This window comes from Mus pahari, chromosome 13 (assembly GCF_900095145.1).
Source record: "Mus pahari chromosome 13, PAHARI_EIJ_v1.1, whole genome shotgun sequence".
NCBI lineage: Eukaryota > Metazoa > Chordata > Mammalia > Rodentia > Muridae > Mus > Mus pahari.
Genome location: NC_034602.1, coordinates 40531037 through 40548269, shown reverse-complemented (window position 1 = coordinate 40548269; position 17233 = coordinate 40531037). Strand labels below are relative to the sequence as shown.

The window sequence follows — 17233 nt, the reverse complement described above, 5'->3', positions numbered from 1 at the left end:
AAATTTATTGTTCATGTTAAAATTTTACTTTTTATGCAGGGAAGAATGAGGTTGCCAGCTAAGAGGAATGAATGGAGGGAGGAGAAACTTTAGTAGTCATATATTGTATGAGAGAATAATTAAAAAAAAATTTACATTCTTGAAATAAATAAATACTATCTACACTCAACTCCTATTTCCAACAAGCAATTTGGACACTGGTATCTTGAGGCTTATAGATATTATTTTCCAGTAGAGAAAACATATTTTTTATTAGATATTTTCTTCATTTACATTTCAAATGCTATCCGGAAAGGCCCTATACCCTCCTCCCGCCCTGCTCTCCAACCCACCCACTCCTGCTTCCTGGCCCTGGCATTCCCCTGTACTGGGGCATATGATCTTCGCAAGACCAAGGGCCTCTCCTCCCGTTGATGGCTGACTAGGCTATCCTCTGCTACATGTGCAACTAGAGACAAAGTTCTGGAGAAAACACATTTTAATGCTTCATTTGAAGTAGAAGTGACATGTTACCCCTCTATGATGAATATGGGAATGTGGACATACAAGTGTGAGATTATAATTGTCATATATATGTATCTTATCCTTGTCAAGTCCAGAATTCACCAAGAGGTCTAATTTACTTTGGGGGATGGCTCTTACAAAACTGGTTGAACATTCTGTAAAACAGCTGGTTCTATCACATGGCTACTGAATTGGGGTGCAGAGATTTCATCTGGTGACCTTCAGAGAGGCCCTTTTTAGATCACTTACTTAGAAATTACATATGTAGGAGATATTTTCTGAATCCCACATTTCATTTTAAACAAGTCTTCAAGGGACACCAACATAGACATTACTAGGTTGATGCTGCATAAATAATATTACAGGACAATATAAAAGCATGCCAATCTTGGGAATGATACAGTTTCGCTGAATTTATAAATCTAAGCTTTCCCTCAATACGAGCCAGGACTCTTACTACTGTAATAGTTGAAAGCTTTCCCCACTTATTAGGAAGTAATGCAAAAGTGTAATTTCATTTTCCAGGAAGACATTTAAATCCTCATGATATAATATGGCTGCTGTGGCTCCAAGAAAACACTTAGATCCTTGAGCCCTTTTGATTTTTAAAGATTAAATTCATTTAACAATTAAGTTAATAGCCTTTTTATTTCAAAGTGCTAAATATACATCTACACTACTATTCTCTAACCCCTTGAACAATTTATCAGAGCCATTTAAATTAGTACAGTGGCATGAAGTGTTACCCTTGACAGGTTACAAAAGAGAAATTGTTTCCAGACAAATTGGCAAAATCTTTTAATGCTATCAAATTTGCCTAATGCAGTCTCCAGGTTAATCTGTAAAAGGGTGAGCTGTATGTTTGCCCATATCTTTTTATCCTTAGCTGTCAATGTATAAATCAGCGCTGACACAGCTTCTTTTAAATCATGCATACAACGCACCAAGGGGAATCTAGAGCATGGCAGAAAGCCGTCAGGCAAGTCTTGTTCTACAAGGACTGAGCGACCCATCACTTTCTTTATGCCAGAATCTGCACTATAGCTGAAACTTTGAACTTTTTTTTTTTTTTTTTTTTGTATCATGTATGGTTACAAGTTGCTCTTGATAGTATATAAATATCTCCTATGGTAAAAAATATTAAGAATGTTTGAGATTCATGGGATATGTTTTTCTTATACTTTTTAAATGAATGTTGCCAAATCGTAAATCACATATTTGCTAAAGATGAAATATGAGAAAGAAAAGATAAGCAAAAGCAAACGGGACAATAATTTGCTCATCGATTGTGAATTTTGTTATATTCAAGTGAGAGGCTACAGAAAACCTTGGTCCTGCATGATTGCTCGTGAGGAAACCTCTGTGCAGGACTACATTTTTGTCTACAGGGTTCAAAATAAACTGTGTCAAAACTGTGCAATAGTGTAATTTATTTTAGGGTTTCTGGACTCTTTTCCCGCACCTTGGTTCTCTCACTCTGCTCATATCCCTTTCCCGTGCCCTTCAAGCCTTGAGTGCTTGTTCTTTCTGCAAACAAGGAAAGGGTCCAATCTTGTAACATGGAGTTGTCATGGGTGAATGAATCCAGTTTCAATTAATTATTTAGCCAAAAAAGTTGAGTCTTTTAAAGAGTTCAATTGAGAAGACAATTAAGGAGAGAGCAGGCAAGATTGTCGGATGCTTTCATTGTACGTGAGCTTCTTTCTCACCATGTGGAGATTTTCATATTCATTTGAACAGACACTAACTAGTGTGTTTAAGTTTTCTTAGACTTTCAGTCAACATGAAATATTGGGGCTTTTGTGTCTTTTCTTTATATTTTCCATTTTAAAACCTTCCCTTTGCTTCTGTTCAACTGTGAAGTCTCCTCTCTGGTTGCTACAACCTTGTCCTAGTCTGTGGGTTTGTGTTTTCAAGCTCCACATGGTTTCATACAAAGAGAGAGGTTGCAAAGAATCAGTTTCTTCATCCTCATCTTGCTAAGCACCAAGTCATATGATTCTCTTGTCAGTGGTGGACAAAGATCCGCTGATTCCCGGGAAACCCCAGGCTTCCCCTTTGATGGTTCCTAGCTTTGGAGGTTGTAGTGAGAGACAACACCATTTCACAGTAGAATCAGCCACTGAATAATACACTCTGTGACTCATACATAGAATTTATGAAGCTGGTTTGGTTTTATTTCATAATAAATAGATGCTGAGTCTAATTAATGTTAGTAATACATCATGTTTGAAAATTAAGGGGGGGGGAAGAAAATTAAGTCTAAAGTATGTATAGTAAGCAAAATAGTTAAACACAATACAGCTAGAGATGCTGTATTACTGCTAATTTTTCCTATTTCCTTTCTTTAAAATTTAGCTACCGTATTGAATTTTAATTAAATTTATACAACTTACTTCACAGTGTTAAATTTAGATGATTGTATCTCTATCCATAGCCAGTATGTACATTTCTGTAGCCTCCAGGTAATAATGCTCAATTACTAATTGGCTTTCTTTCCTAAGAATTAGAACATGTTAAGTACAATTAACTATGAAATATTACAGAGCATTAAAAATTATAATAAAATAATGTGTGGTTCAGGAAAGAACCTTCAATTTCTCAATGAAGTAAATATGAAAATGCCCAAATTTTGTTGTATTTCTTCATTTCAGGAGCTAATACTTGTGAGTCATTTATATTGCTATTATAACATAAAAGACTCTAAAATTGTAGACAATTTGCAACACAAAGTGGTCAGATGTTTTATAATGTAAAGAAAGATGATTTAAAAAAAATGAATCATCAAGGAAGAAAAGAGACTAACATCTCTTAAAATGGGTATAGAATTTTTCCATAAAGGTAAATTCAAAATTTAAGTGCATATAAGTTCCAAAGTATACAAATCCATGCCAACCATTATTTAAACCACATTTCATAATTTAAATAATAATATATAAAATGTGAAAATAGCACAATTTGAACTATATCAATAAACATCTCGAATATCAATTTCAATAACCACATGACTTCTCTCAGAACAAGAGCTCACTCTCAGGAATCTGATCCTGGGGTCTTAGATGATAAGGTAAAAATCTATTCTCAAAACCTGGGATTTTGCATAATCTGATATTTAATTGATATACAGTCTTTTAGACAATACTTTGTGTATCCTAGTAATTGTAACCTTAAATTTTATTAGGCTGTGATATATCATAAATTTATATGCATTTGCTATTTGAATGGAGAAAAAGAAACAATTAGCCAGATTAAATGAAATACTTTGTAACAGACAATAGTGAGGAAACGATTAGAGACTAAGACTGTTGGAGGCTGACTGTATACATTCTCTTTACCCATCATAGTAATGTGAGAAAGTAAATCTCATAGATGGAATAATAAGACTCAAAAAGTCTAAGAACTTCTATGCCGTCAGCAGCAAATACTGTGTTTAGCTTTGATTGGAATCGAGATCGATATATTTCTCAAATCCTCATGCACTGCCCAGGAGGTAAAGGAAGGAAACTCACAGTGCTTTTCTGCTTCAAGTGGAGTTTTAAAGAAATAGATGGCCAGGATTCAAAGAAGTAATGTATTTCAGAAACGGCTATGATTCCTCTACGTGGAGGGAGTTAAATGAGTGCAGAAAAAAAGTATATCTATAAAATGTTCTAAGATGTGGCTCAGAGGTAGAATGTTTGCCTAGCATGCATTAAGCCCTGGATTCAATTTCCAGCTTTATATCATATCAAAGTGGTCATATCTTTTTCTCTCCTCAAATGGCAATAGAGTTTTATAGTTGAAAGAGCAGCTCCATGGGAACAAATTGTGAGAACAAGCACTATACGGTTAAGGGAATGTTTTCAGGACCAGAGATATTTGGGGCGGAACAGAGAGCTTCTATAGAAAAACAATGGCTCGAAGCAGTAAGTTCTTGTCACAGTCAGAACATTCTAACTAATTAAAATGTGTACAGACACCAGATAACATTCAATAAGCTCTCTTAAGTTAAACTCTATATTCTTATTGTCCATATGGAACTAAGGCCATGGTCTGCTTTATTCATATAGTTTGGCTTTAGTATATTTAACAAACTCATCCTGATAATAAATAAGAGGAGTTTGAACCTGGTCACCAGAATGTAAAATGAATGTACCATGGAGAAAATATCTAGGATCTTTGTTACTATTATCTAATGAGACTAAAGCTTGGAGGTCAAAATCAATTAATTAGGAGGCTGTTGCAATAGTTCAGAGGTAACAAAGTGTTCTGGCCCACTTTGGAGACACATGAAATCTGAAGGTATGTTCTGTCTCACTGAACAACAAAGTAGCCAACCTAGACATATTAGCTTTGGTATTGTAAGTTGGTGCATGGGAAGTCAAAATCAACCATCATTTCCTGTATTTTTGTTTGCTTTATTGTGTTCTGTTTTGCGGGCATTTTTGAAGATACACTGCATACACTATCTAGTCACAGAAGAAAAACCATTACTGAAGGTGGCTTCAAGCACAATGGAGACAAAACAAAATAGAAAACAAAAGAGTTTTGATGTTGGTTACCTCATCACAGTTGTTGGGTTGGTCACAATTCTGGTGCCTTGGGAATGAAGAAAAAGACTCAGGCTGCAGGACCATGGGGAGTGCCCAAGATTCTAAGACTGGGACCTGCTTATCCTGACCAGGCCCCACCCATTTCTTTTTCACCAACTATCTTGCATTTGTATTTGTCATCTGGGGCTATAGGCACCACGTGTGTGAGGGCTGACACCCATAAAAACTCACTGCTTGCTATCATTTGCTTGAAGAACTATCTGTAGGTGGCTCAGAAGAGTCTAGGACCTATTTATTTCCCTTGGGTTTTAATGTAAGCATTAGGCAGAGCTTGTGGGAACCCTGAGGAAGACGGGGAGGAAAAACGTTGGAGAAAGAGGGACACCACAGGAAAATCCACAGAATCAAATCATCTTGGCTCACAGAGACTCAATCGATAAGCAGGAAGCCTGCATGAGTCTGATCTTGCGTATGTGTTACAGCTGTGTAGCTTGGTCTTCTCATGGAACCCCTAACTGAGGGGATGGAGGCTGTCTCTGACTCTTTTGTCTGCTTTTGGATCCTTTTTCCTCCTACTGGTTTGCCTTAATATGAGGGGGAAGTGCCTAGTCTTATTGCAACTTGATATGCCACATTTGGTTGATATCCCTGGGAGGTCTGCCCTTTCTCAAGGAAAATAGAGGATTGGATCTGGGAAAAAGGGAGTGATGTGGGATGGAGGGGCAAATAATGTGGAAACATAATATATGAGAGAATTAAAAACAAACAAACAAACACACCATCCCTATCACTGAAGAAAAAGTTTCTGTTTCAAAGTATTTCTAGCCTCGGACCTGAATGAAAGCCACTAGGAGAGAGCTGGATATGAACAGCTTCAATTTTCAATAGATTGTTAAAGGCTATTATTTTTAAGATAAGTTTGAAATGAAGTAAACTTAGAAACTGACTAGAGAGGGTATTTGTAATTAGGATTTACAGCACAGGTGATGAAATCTCTTACACTGATAGAGAATTCATACATTCTTCTCCTTTATCGTTACATCTTAGTTCTATTCTATCTGGCAAACTGTTGTTCATGAGTCAGCATGAATTATGTAAATAATGGTGAAGAAACATACCAGGAAAGAGGTTTAAGTGAGGGAAAGGTAAAAGCCACACAATATGTTAGGCTTTTGATATACCTAGATAAACTTGGTTGCAATTGCATTTTATGGGTTAGAGAGGATTCATTGAAGAGTAAAACTGAACTCAAACAAGATGGGACTAGAAAAAGAAAGGTGACAGCAATTCAGTTAACAATAATGTTTCTATGCAATGTATGTGGATTTGCAACAACAGATTAATTCCCTTTACTGCTCGTCAATAAACAGTGTGTCCAAATTGGATGATTTTTCTCCAAAGTGTCATGGTCCTGCATATTTATTGTCCAAATATAGCGATGAATTGCCTAAAGAAAATCATCCTGAACCATTCTGTGAATTATACATTTGCTTATAGATGAGTGCACATGAAATTATATTAATATTTTCTTCGGTGCCCATGAAAAACACAGTTCATTTTCTCTTACGGAAAGCTGAGTTTTGCTTCTTTGTTTGTTTGCTTTGCTTTTCTTTTCTTTTCTTTTCTTTTCTTTTTTTTTTTTTTTTTTAGCACCGGGAATGATTTCTTTCATATAAAAAAAGGAAAATAAAATTCATAGCTTTGAGGTAAGTGGAGTTGGAAAGTTGCAAGCCAACACAAAGAGGATGTACATTGGGAAAGTAGGATAAAAACTGCACAGAGCATACCTTTAAAATGTGTACCAGAAGGAAGAAAGAAGAAACAGCAAGGTGCTTTCTTTTTCACGGTGGCTAATGCAATTCTTACAAGAGTTTGATTATTTTTTAATATTCATTCCCAAATAAGAGAGCAAAGTAGCTAACCTGAGTTTTGTGATATAAAAAATTACAACTAACTCGTCTCCTTCCTAAGTTTATGTCTTTATCCCACTTTTCATCAAAGTCCGAGGACAAATAGGATTTTTTTTTTCTTATAAAATCAAGGACCCTTAAGACATATCTGAACCCATGAAGCACACCTACAAAAATAAAATCATAACTTTCAAAAAATAAGGTGAGCCTAACTAGTAATATTTTCTAAGAGGAAAAGATTAAGTGGGAATATCCAATCAGGTGCTTGAAAAAAAATACCTTGTATGTTGTAATGTTTCCTTTTGGCATTTGATTATGGGGGAGCAAACTTTGTGACTTCAGCATTAAACCTATTAATTATATATACAAAGCCTCTAAAGACATGTTCTGCAAGCATTGGCTAACTATTTGAAGAATCATCCATTGGTAATGACAGGGTACCAACAGGTCCTATTTTGTGTCTTTAAAAGCACACATGGAAATCCCATGAATATTGCTTCTGGAAATGTTAGTAAATGAATTATTTTGTTGATATTATAATATGGTTTTGTTTATAATATGTTTATAATATGGTTTGTTTAATATCTGACAGTCTAAAATGTCGAGACAAAGGTAACTGATATAAGTTGTGATTGGTGGGAAAAAGAGGCAACAAGACAAAATACTAAAACCACTCTAATCCAGCCATCAAATAAATATATATAAGCAAACAAAACAAAACAAAAAAAAGTTAGTTAATCTCCCCTGAGACTCTTAAGACCAAGATGAATGCTCATCTGTCCTGGCTAGTTTAAGCAAGGCTTGCCTGGAGAAAGGGAAATAAAATGTTCTAATTTGCAACATTTCCACAGCATCCATTTTATATTGTCAAGATGCCAACTTGAGCATATTTAGCCAGACCTCAAGGGCAAATCAAGTGTTATCATTAGAAACCTTGTTTTCTAATGGGAAACTGTTTTGCATCAGGCCCCAAAGTGGAAAATCTGAAAAACCTTATTATACTGGGGCAGGGTGGGACAGCAGAGAGCCAGTGCTCCAGGGTGGGACAGCAGAGAGCCAGTGCTCCATCAGCCTGGGTCTTGGCACTGCTAAGGGACATCACATGCTGCTTGAGCTGATTTTTCTCTTTTTACCTCTGAATGATTGTGCAGGACTCCATTGGGACACCATGCAGAACAACCCACTTAGAAGCGAACAGAGAGGCACAATGAAGATGACAAAACAAAACAAACAATCCTGTTTCTGTCCCACTCAGCACTATATAGTATGCAACTGATTCACTGAAAGTTGTGGCTAGTAGTTTAAGAATAGTGAAAATTAAACTTTATACTTGAAAAACAGAAGATATGTTGCCCCTGTTTGAATGAGAAAAAAACTTTATACCCTGTCCCATGAAATGAGAATTTATTTGTTTTTTTTGACAGTGTGGTTTGAGATGACTTTTAACAGAAAAGTTTCTTTTAGCTATTTATGCTGATTAGAAACTTAAATTTTTACAAAATTCAGGGTGTTTTCCTCTTTTCTTTTGCATTACTTCACGGAAGATGATGAGGACAGGAGTCTCCCCCTTTATTTTAGTGTCACCGTTCAGGTCTACACTGTCTCTTAAGCTTCCCTTCGTCTGCGGAAACCTAAATTTCCAAAGCAGACTCTGCGGAAGCTGTCAGTCAGCATCTCCGACATGTGGGTCCCTTGTGTCTCATCGCTGCCTTACTTCATAAAAAACAATCACATTCCATTTCTTACATCATTCAAACACAAACACATTCCATTTCTTTCTTTCTTTCTTTCTTTCTTTTTTTTTTTTTTTTNTGGTTTTTCGAGACAGGGTTTCTCTGTGTAGCCTTGACTGTCCTGGAACTCACTCTGTAGACCAGGCTGGCCTCGAACTCAGAAATCCGCCTGCCTCTGCCTCCCGAGTGCTGGGATTAAAGGTGTGCGCCACCACGCCCGGCTCACATTCCATTTCTTATACTCATAAAATAAACTAAAACTCCATTACACTTTGCATTTATAAGAAGTTCTTTCTCAATTTTCACCTATATACAGTTCAGCAGCACACATTACATGACTCTATCTTATGCCCTACTCTAAATTTTCTTCCAGATCTCTCTGACAACTTATAGTAATACTTGAAGTTGGTCCACCTTACAGTATTTGATCTCTCATTTATAAATCATTGTTTTATTTCATGTTCATCTAATATTTTCATGTGTATTTTTTTCAACTTGAAGGTCCAGGTCTAATCAATTCGTAATAGAAGAATCATATGCATGTTTAAATAATATATTCATTATATTCTCATATTGAAATTTATCTTATATTCTACTAACCTGTCTCCTTTGTAAGTCGCATGTTTGTGGACAGCTTTAAGTAATCATTCATTGAATACTTTTATAATGAAACATAATACTATAGTTTCCTAGCATTTTTACTGGTTTAAAAGGTTTTCATGTATCATTTGCCTAATAACCACAACAAACCTAAATAACTATTATTCATTTTATGAAACTAAATACTTTGGAACAAGAAGGTTCCGATGATTGCTTATGTCTGGAAATCCAAAATATAGCAACACTGTCTGACGCTGTAATCCTACCCTCCTTGTGCAGCATATGTAACAGTCTTTGAATTTGAAAGAAAAACTCATGAATGTATGTGGGGAGGTTTAAAATGTTCATTTCTCATGGCAGCTGGCGTATTCTCTCACTTTCACTTAATCTCTGAACTTATGTTTTGGGTTAAATGGAGAAAACATATTTAAAAAGAATCCCCTATGATGGGTCAACACTCCTACATGTAGACTTAATTTATAGGCAAAGAGCACCAGGTGACTTAGAGTATCTGAATATTTGATGAATACTTTAAATAGAGTTTTATTAAGCACTTAATGACAGCACTATTGTAAGGTTACAAGTGATACTCTGCCAGGGTGGTCAGTTGTAGCCATTGCAATCTGAGTGGATACGGCCCAGAAATTCTTAAGTAATACCAGATTCACACATAATACACTGAGAGAGATTGTATCACCCTGTGTCAGCAAATCCAACTTAAGCGTTCTCAGAGTTCTAGCTAGTAAAGACAGAAAGAAAGCAGAAGAAATCCTTTTTGTCTAAGTGCCCGTAAAAAATCACCACGGTCATAATGTTAATGGTTTTGTATATTTATAGTCACAAAACTGTGCTTTTCTGTCATTACTTGTGGACTCAGAAAGCAGAGATTCAGGGTCAAGAAAAACACATTTTTTGAGGAGATGTAAAGGCCCAAATCTGTGGCTTTATCAACACTTGTCCACTTTGACAAGGGACAACATCTGTCTCACTGTCACTACCGGAGAAAAATGGTCCTGAATTCTCCCATGGAGAATTCTGAATATCAATTAATTCTTGAAAATTTGCCTGCACTGTTTATGACTAGCTAAAAAACATTGAATTATACGAGTTACTCTTGATACACAGGGGCTCTTCATCCATATAGCCCAAGGTACTATAATAGCTAAGGAAAACATTTTAACCCTTAACATTTGAAATAAACTAAAAAGGCATTTTAAAAGCCTAACATATTATTTTGGAATTGATAAAGATAAATATTGACAATATTAGGTTTGCTGCAGAGAGCTTGTGTCTCCCAGGCAGCCCGAGAGCAAAAGGCACATAAACACCTTGCAGGAAAGCAGATTAAAGATTTATCAAGGAAAGTAAACACATATGCTTTTTCTGCTTTTCCTTATTATAAGGGGGTGCTTATTCATCTAGTCCTTCACAGATGTGAGGCAAAGGATGTGAGAAAAAGACACATGAATGAAAAAGGAAATTTATCATTTTTTAAAAATACTTTTAACATCTAAAAACTCCAGAAAAAAATGTGCAGTTCTGAGCTATCTTTATCTTTAGTTAGAAAATGCTATGTGTGCTTTCCAAAAGAAAAGAAACAGTTTATTTGCCGTGCTTTCAGAATCCCCTGCCAGAAACTACAAAGAGAATAAGAAAGGACTTGGAAAAAAACCTTCAGTTTTCTGAAAAATGTAAAAACATTAATCGCCACATTGAAGAATAAATTGTATAATGACTTGAGTTGCCAAAATGCCTTACAAAGGCAAAATTTTATGTTACTGTTGAAATATCTTCAAAACAAGAAGGAAGCTATATCAATATTTCATTTTTCTGATAGTTTTAAAAATGTAAACATGACCCAAGCATATGATAATTTATAAAGCACTATAAATTAAGGCATACTTCGATACTCACAGATTTTTAATGTCAACTGCCCCACGGAAAGCCTTCCTTGGAATTGCTTGAATTTGATTTTCACTGAGATCACTAGAAACAAAATGAAGGAGAGGTAGAGTTAAGAAATTATATTTCATGTTTCATTTAACCAAAATACGGAATAGAAAAATAAAAATTAGACCAAGAAAAGTACCCGTACCACACAAAAAGGCAAAATAGTTAACTGCAAAGCAAATTACCACACAAATAATTTGTAATTCTAATATAATTTAAAGTTTGGATTACATATTTTAATTCTTTGTACTATTATGAGATATGGTATTTTAATTTAATAGTGGATTTAATTTTGTAAAGTAAAATATTTCATTAGGACAAACAGTAGATTTTTCATAATTTTAAGGGGACCCTTTAGAATTTAACATTTGTCTACGATCGCCTGTTTCCATTGAGCCTCCTAGAGAAGCAGGACTACATTCAGACCACATAACTAAGCTTCCATAGCAACTTAACTAATATCAAAATGGATATGGCAACACCCATCCAACAACAAAACAAAGTTTCTTCATGAAATATTAATAGAAGGCTGATTAAAAGTCTTCCCTAAATACCTCTATTACAACCATAAACACAGAGTGTATATTTACATCTTAATTTAATTAAGACATACATTTTAATCAAGGAAAAAAGTACTCTCCGGGTTGAAATAAGAAGTTTGGGAGAAAAAATGCTCATCATAAAATAATTCATTTTTCTCCCTTCCAAGAGTTCAGAGTCAATTCTAAGAGCTTAGAAAAAATTATTAGCCTTATCACATAGAGTACAAATGCATACACATAAAGATATGCCATTGAAAACAGAAAATTGCCTTCTGAGTTTTATTCACATGAGCATACAGCAAGAAGCTGAAACATCAAGCACACTATGAAAATACCAATGAAGTTACTCAAACTCTAAGATAACCTATTCTTGCAAAGAACACTGAAGCTACTGACCACAGATGCCCAGCAGATGACAAACTGAGCCGTTCTCCACTGAGCAGAAGCACATTGAGCAGGTCGCTCCACACTCCCTCAATGCTGCTTGTGCACAGAGCTCATAATTCACGTGCTTGTAGTCACACAAGACAGGAGAGGATACGACTGGCTGACGCAGAGATTTAGTGTGTGGTCTTGACCTCATTAACGCCGAGTTTTAAACAAATGAGATTGGAGTTTATATCTCAATATTCTTAATGTTCAAATGAAAAAAAAAAGTGTTTGCTAAGCAATTTGTAAAGATATAAATGTTAGTGATACAGGCTTTCAGAAAAGATGAGAAGGAAGAGGAGGAAGAAGAAGAGGAGGAGAAAGAGGAGGAGGAAGAGGAGAAGGAGGAGGGGAGAAGGAGAAAGAAGAAGGAAAAACAAAAATCTCATATTTTACTTCAAAGAGGAATTGTACCCATTTGTGCTGATGCAGGAAGCACATTCCGAAGCAGTGTGGCTCATTATTGCTTTCAATAATTTCAGTACATCCTTAAGAGCAATAAAACCTCATTTCCTTAAAAAAAAAAGTGCTGATTTCCCCCACTTGTCATTGATTAGGGCTGACTTCTTTCCTTCCTTTTAAAAATTATGTTGAGTTAAGAATATATATATATAGGAAGAAACTGTTCAGACTAGGTCACAAGACAAAAGGAAGAACTTTAAAAAAAATGTCACAAGCAACAAGGAAGAAAATAAAGAGATGGCATTCAAATGAATACGAAGCTATCATGGTTCCTGAAAATGATTGTGTTTTACCGTCATGTCCCTGACAGGGTTATAATTTCTAATTATTCCCCCCTTCCACCTCTCAGACAAGGAATACTTCAGAAAGCATATAGGCAATGATGGCAAATATTGCGAGTTTTCTCTCGCTTCTGTAGCCATCTGATCTCTAAAACTTGGGTCCCTTCCTTCCCTCAAAATCTTTTTTTTTGCTGGGTTGCCATGCCCTGCAGTCAGATTCTTGACTGACTTCAGTGGGGAGAGGAAAGTAAGGCTTTGTTGGCTCAAATAAACATAACTGTGACACCCTGGTCTTTAGGAGGGATAGTGCTCCTGGCTTTTGTATTATTTTTATTGATTTCCTATGACAAATTCCTAGAGCATAGACCTGTTTCCTTTGGTTAATAGCCACCAACTTTCTTTCCCCCCAAAGCCTTTGAAGGACTAAGAGGCTCAAAGCTCAATATTTTCCTAAGACTGATGGCTGTATTTAGCTGTATCCCTGGATAGACAGCTCCTCAGCATAGAATGGAGTCTAAGCATGTGTGAGTGTGTGGTCCTCTGTGTTAAGCGGCTTTAATTATAGATCCCAAGTCATTTTTGAGGAGTGTGCTATGTTCATCCGGAAAGAAAGTTCCTGACATGAGCAATACTTGATGCTTAAAAGGAATATACATCCCATGCTCCAATTACCATACCTATGTTATAAAGCAGATATTACTATTTCAGTTTTGGACGAGAGGACCTACCTTTTGAAAATGTTATCAGTTTTTAACGAGAAGACTAATTATTAAACATATAGGATAGGCAGATAAACACTGAGCCAAAATTTGTGAACATCTAATAAGGATTACTGAATCAGCTTTTCCTGTGTTTATGGACTTAAGAGAGTACTTTCTTTTTCTTTTTTTTATTAGATATTTTCTTTATTTACATTTCAAATGTTATCCCCTTTCCTAGTTTCCCCTCCGAAAAACCCCTATCTCTTCCCCCTGCTCCCAAACTCATTTACTCCCACTTCCTGGCCCAGGCATTCCCCTATACTGGGGTATAGACCCTTCAACTCATCCTAGGCTTTGACAAATGTCATTTGTGCAATGGTAGATTAGAATGAATGTGTGTGTGTGTGTGTGTGTGTGTGTGTGTGTGTGTATGACTGATAGTTTCTATTTCCTACATATACTCACTTACTATCCACTATATGTGGAGTTTCTGCCTGTGTATTAAAGGTTAATAATTGAGTGAAATTAGTTTCCTATTTCTAGAAAATTTAAACTCAAGTAAAGAAGATGGGAATAATAACTAAATATGAACGTATCATAAAAGTGTTGGTTTCATGTGTACTGCCATTATTTTGCCTAGAAGGCAGTTATCTGACCTCACTGTCTTTGCTCTGTTCCTTGAAGATCAATGAAGGCACAAGGAGACAACCCTAATTGTGGACCATCGTTCCTCGAGCTATGCGGAGCAAGCACAATGCGTCAGAACTAGTCAGAGACTAGGAGGAGGAAACCATGGAGGAAATGTGTAATTATATCACTGGGCAATAGAGTGTAAAAATCTGTTTGAACAGAGAAATGGCTTGATTGGCTTGATTTTTAGGAAGATTAATCTGGGAATTGAATTTTAGAGCAGGCGGGGGTAACGGGCAGAGAAGAAGTGCCAGGCAGTACCTCCAAAAGCTGCCTAGTGTTCAGTATATGACAGATTTTCAAAGGAGAACATTAGGCAATAAAATCTGAAGTTGGCTCCAGTTGGAAAGTATTTGATGTAAGTTAAGATGACTGTCATCTCAGCAGAGTTTCCAGTCACTTGAATTTTCTGAACAACATGGTGACAAAACTGAACCCCGAAAGAAAATGTTCCTACTGCTATGCCAGGTTGGGAAATTGAGGCAAGATGAATGACCACTTTAGAGGTTCCTGAAATCAACAATGCTGTGACATTTCTGAAAAAAAAAAAAGTTGAAATTCTCTTTTTTCCTTTACTTGTCAGTTTGCTTTTATAGAAGCACGTGCATTGTGTACATTCTTGTTGCCCCTGAGGCCAGAAGAGGAAGGGTCCCCAGAAACAGGAGTCACAGGTGGTTGTGAGCTGCTGTGTAGGTGCTGTGAACCAAATCTAGGTCCTATGCAAGAGTGGCTAATTTTATTAATTGCTGAGCCATCTCTTTAGCTCTGAAAATATTATAATTCTTGAAAGTCAAATCTATTCATTTTCCTGAAAATGGCAGGAAGTAGCTGCAAAGACTGTTCCCTTCAGAAGCCAAGCTCCATAATGAAGATAATGAGTGGACCGTAACATGATTCCAGCAAGAAGTTTGTGTGCTTTAACATGAACACTATGGAAAACACCTCCAAGAACTATACCTGAGACAGGATCCATTTGGTAATCACAAAGCTCTGGGCTTCTCATTTAAACCTCATTTTTCACTACATTCAGCCCATTTCCAAACACATCTACAGTACCTGTAGTCAAGCCCTTTCTTCCTGCCCCTGCTCCTGCTCTTGCTCCTGCCTCTCCTCTTCCTCCCCCACCAACCTGACCACTGTTAGGATATCAGTGGCTTGGCAGACTTCTCCATTTCTTAAATGACACAGTCCAAATTCTTCTCCTTGTATTGATTTATGACTACTTCTAAAGCACTCCCAACCTTATATAAACACTATCTCCAAAATTATATGAAGCTACTTTCTCCTAAAGTCTTCCTCATCCTAATTAAAGAGGGCACTATTCTGACAGAGGCTTAATCCAGAGAATCTGGGCATCTACTACATCCAATGACAATCTATTATTAAACGTCACCCAGCTCAAAATATTTCCAGAATTTTCTGTCTGCCCTTCTGTTATCTTGACCTCTTTTAGTATGGACTAGCTTAATATTCTGCAACTAAACCTATGCTGTTAGATAGCTTTCCTATGATTGATGTTTCTTAGATACAAATGCCAGAGTATCTGATACAATACAAAGAAAAGCTCAAAGCACCATAAAAATGTACAAGTAGCCCCAAAGAAATTATTTGACACTTGCTTTTGAGATCTATTTATACTCTTTCATATTCCATTCCAGATATACTGGACTCCTTGTGGTCTCTTTAAATGTTCAGATGATGGTTTCTTTCAGAGCATTCCTACTGTGCCTCTATATGTATCTTAATCTTTGACAAAAAATCTTTTGTTTATAATTCAACTCTATGCTTTATTTGTGATTCTCCAGAAACTTGTAGTCCTAAGCCAAGAAGTCTCTAATGAGCATCTTAGTAATACAGGTCTTTTTTTCCTCTAATTTCTAACATATCTTTGTGCTAGGGATTCTTAGTCCCAACCAAGTGTCATAAAAAGATTTTGTACTGCCTCAGTTATACTTGTGAGAGTCTACCAATATAACTTAGCGGGAAAAAGTCTATATTTTGGAATGGTTTGATCAAGTAATGTGTGATTGCTCACAGCTAGCCAACACTTTTTTTGGATTACTTAGTTCTTTCTAGAATCACATCAGGATGCAATTTCTATTACTCATTTTGGAGAGGAAAAACTGAGGTTTAATGAAGGTTACATGATCAAACTGCTCATGTTGCTAGTATCCATGCAGTAGAGACAGGACTTTTACCTGACTCAGCTGCGCTCCAAAACTTATATTGTTGGCCATTATCATAAGAGGAGTCTTCAGTAGCCAGATAGCTATCTTGCATTTTTCCAGTTCCTTCAGCAATGGTTTCAAGCTGTGGACCAAGGACCATTCATAAGAATTTACTATGGTGCTTCTCTGAAGAACAAAAACAAACTAGGAGCAATAACAATAAAAGCTCAATCCCTGAGTTCCAAACCAGGTAGGAAGAATAGGGAGCAGAGAGATCCAGAAATCCATGACTTCATAAATCTACCATCTAAATATTATGACCCATGTTAGCATCCTATTGAAACATCTTTACTAAATGGTGTCTTTAATGCTCTTGTTCATTTTGGATTATATATGTGGTGTTTGTGCATATGCATATAGTTATAAGGCATATATACCAACAGAAAAAAAACAAAAGCAAGAAAACCCATTAAGGATCTTTGCTCCAGTGCACTGCCAGGGAGAGGGCGGCCTGCAGAAGCGAAACAGCTTCTGGGAAAGATCCCTTTTCTGGCTCCAGTCATCTGGCACCTTTCCCACCCAAGGAGGGGTGTCCGCCCAGGAGGAGTCTCAAGGACTGAGCTGGCAGGAGAGCCATCTTTGCTCTGGTTCACTTAGGCTTAGGCTCCAGTTTGCGCAAGCAAGAGTATGGACCACAGAAGCTACACAGCTTCAGGACAGACAGAAGCAAC

General features: G+C 36.5%; 1 protein-coding gene across 6 annotated transcripts in view; it reads right to left on the bottom strand.

The window, feature by feature from the left end:
- The window catches only part of Slit2 (slit guidance ligand 2), a 338233-nt gene that overhangs the window by 126134 nt on the left and 194866 nt on the right, over nt 1-17233 (bottom strand). For all 6 annotated transcript variants that reach the window (XM_021210679.2, XM_021210680.2, XM_029545132.1 and 3 more), the window contains exon 5: nt 11194-11265. In XM_021210679.2, the coding sequence (XP_021066338.1) occupies nt 11194-11265 (72 nt within the window). The remainder of the gene's footprint in view (nt 1-11193; nt 11266-17233) is intronic.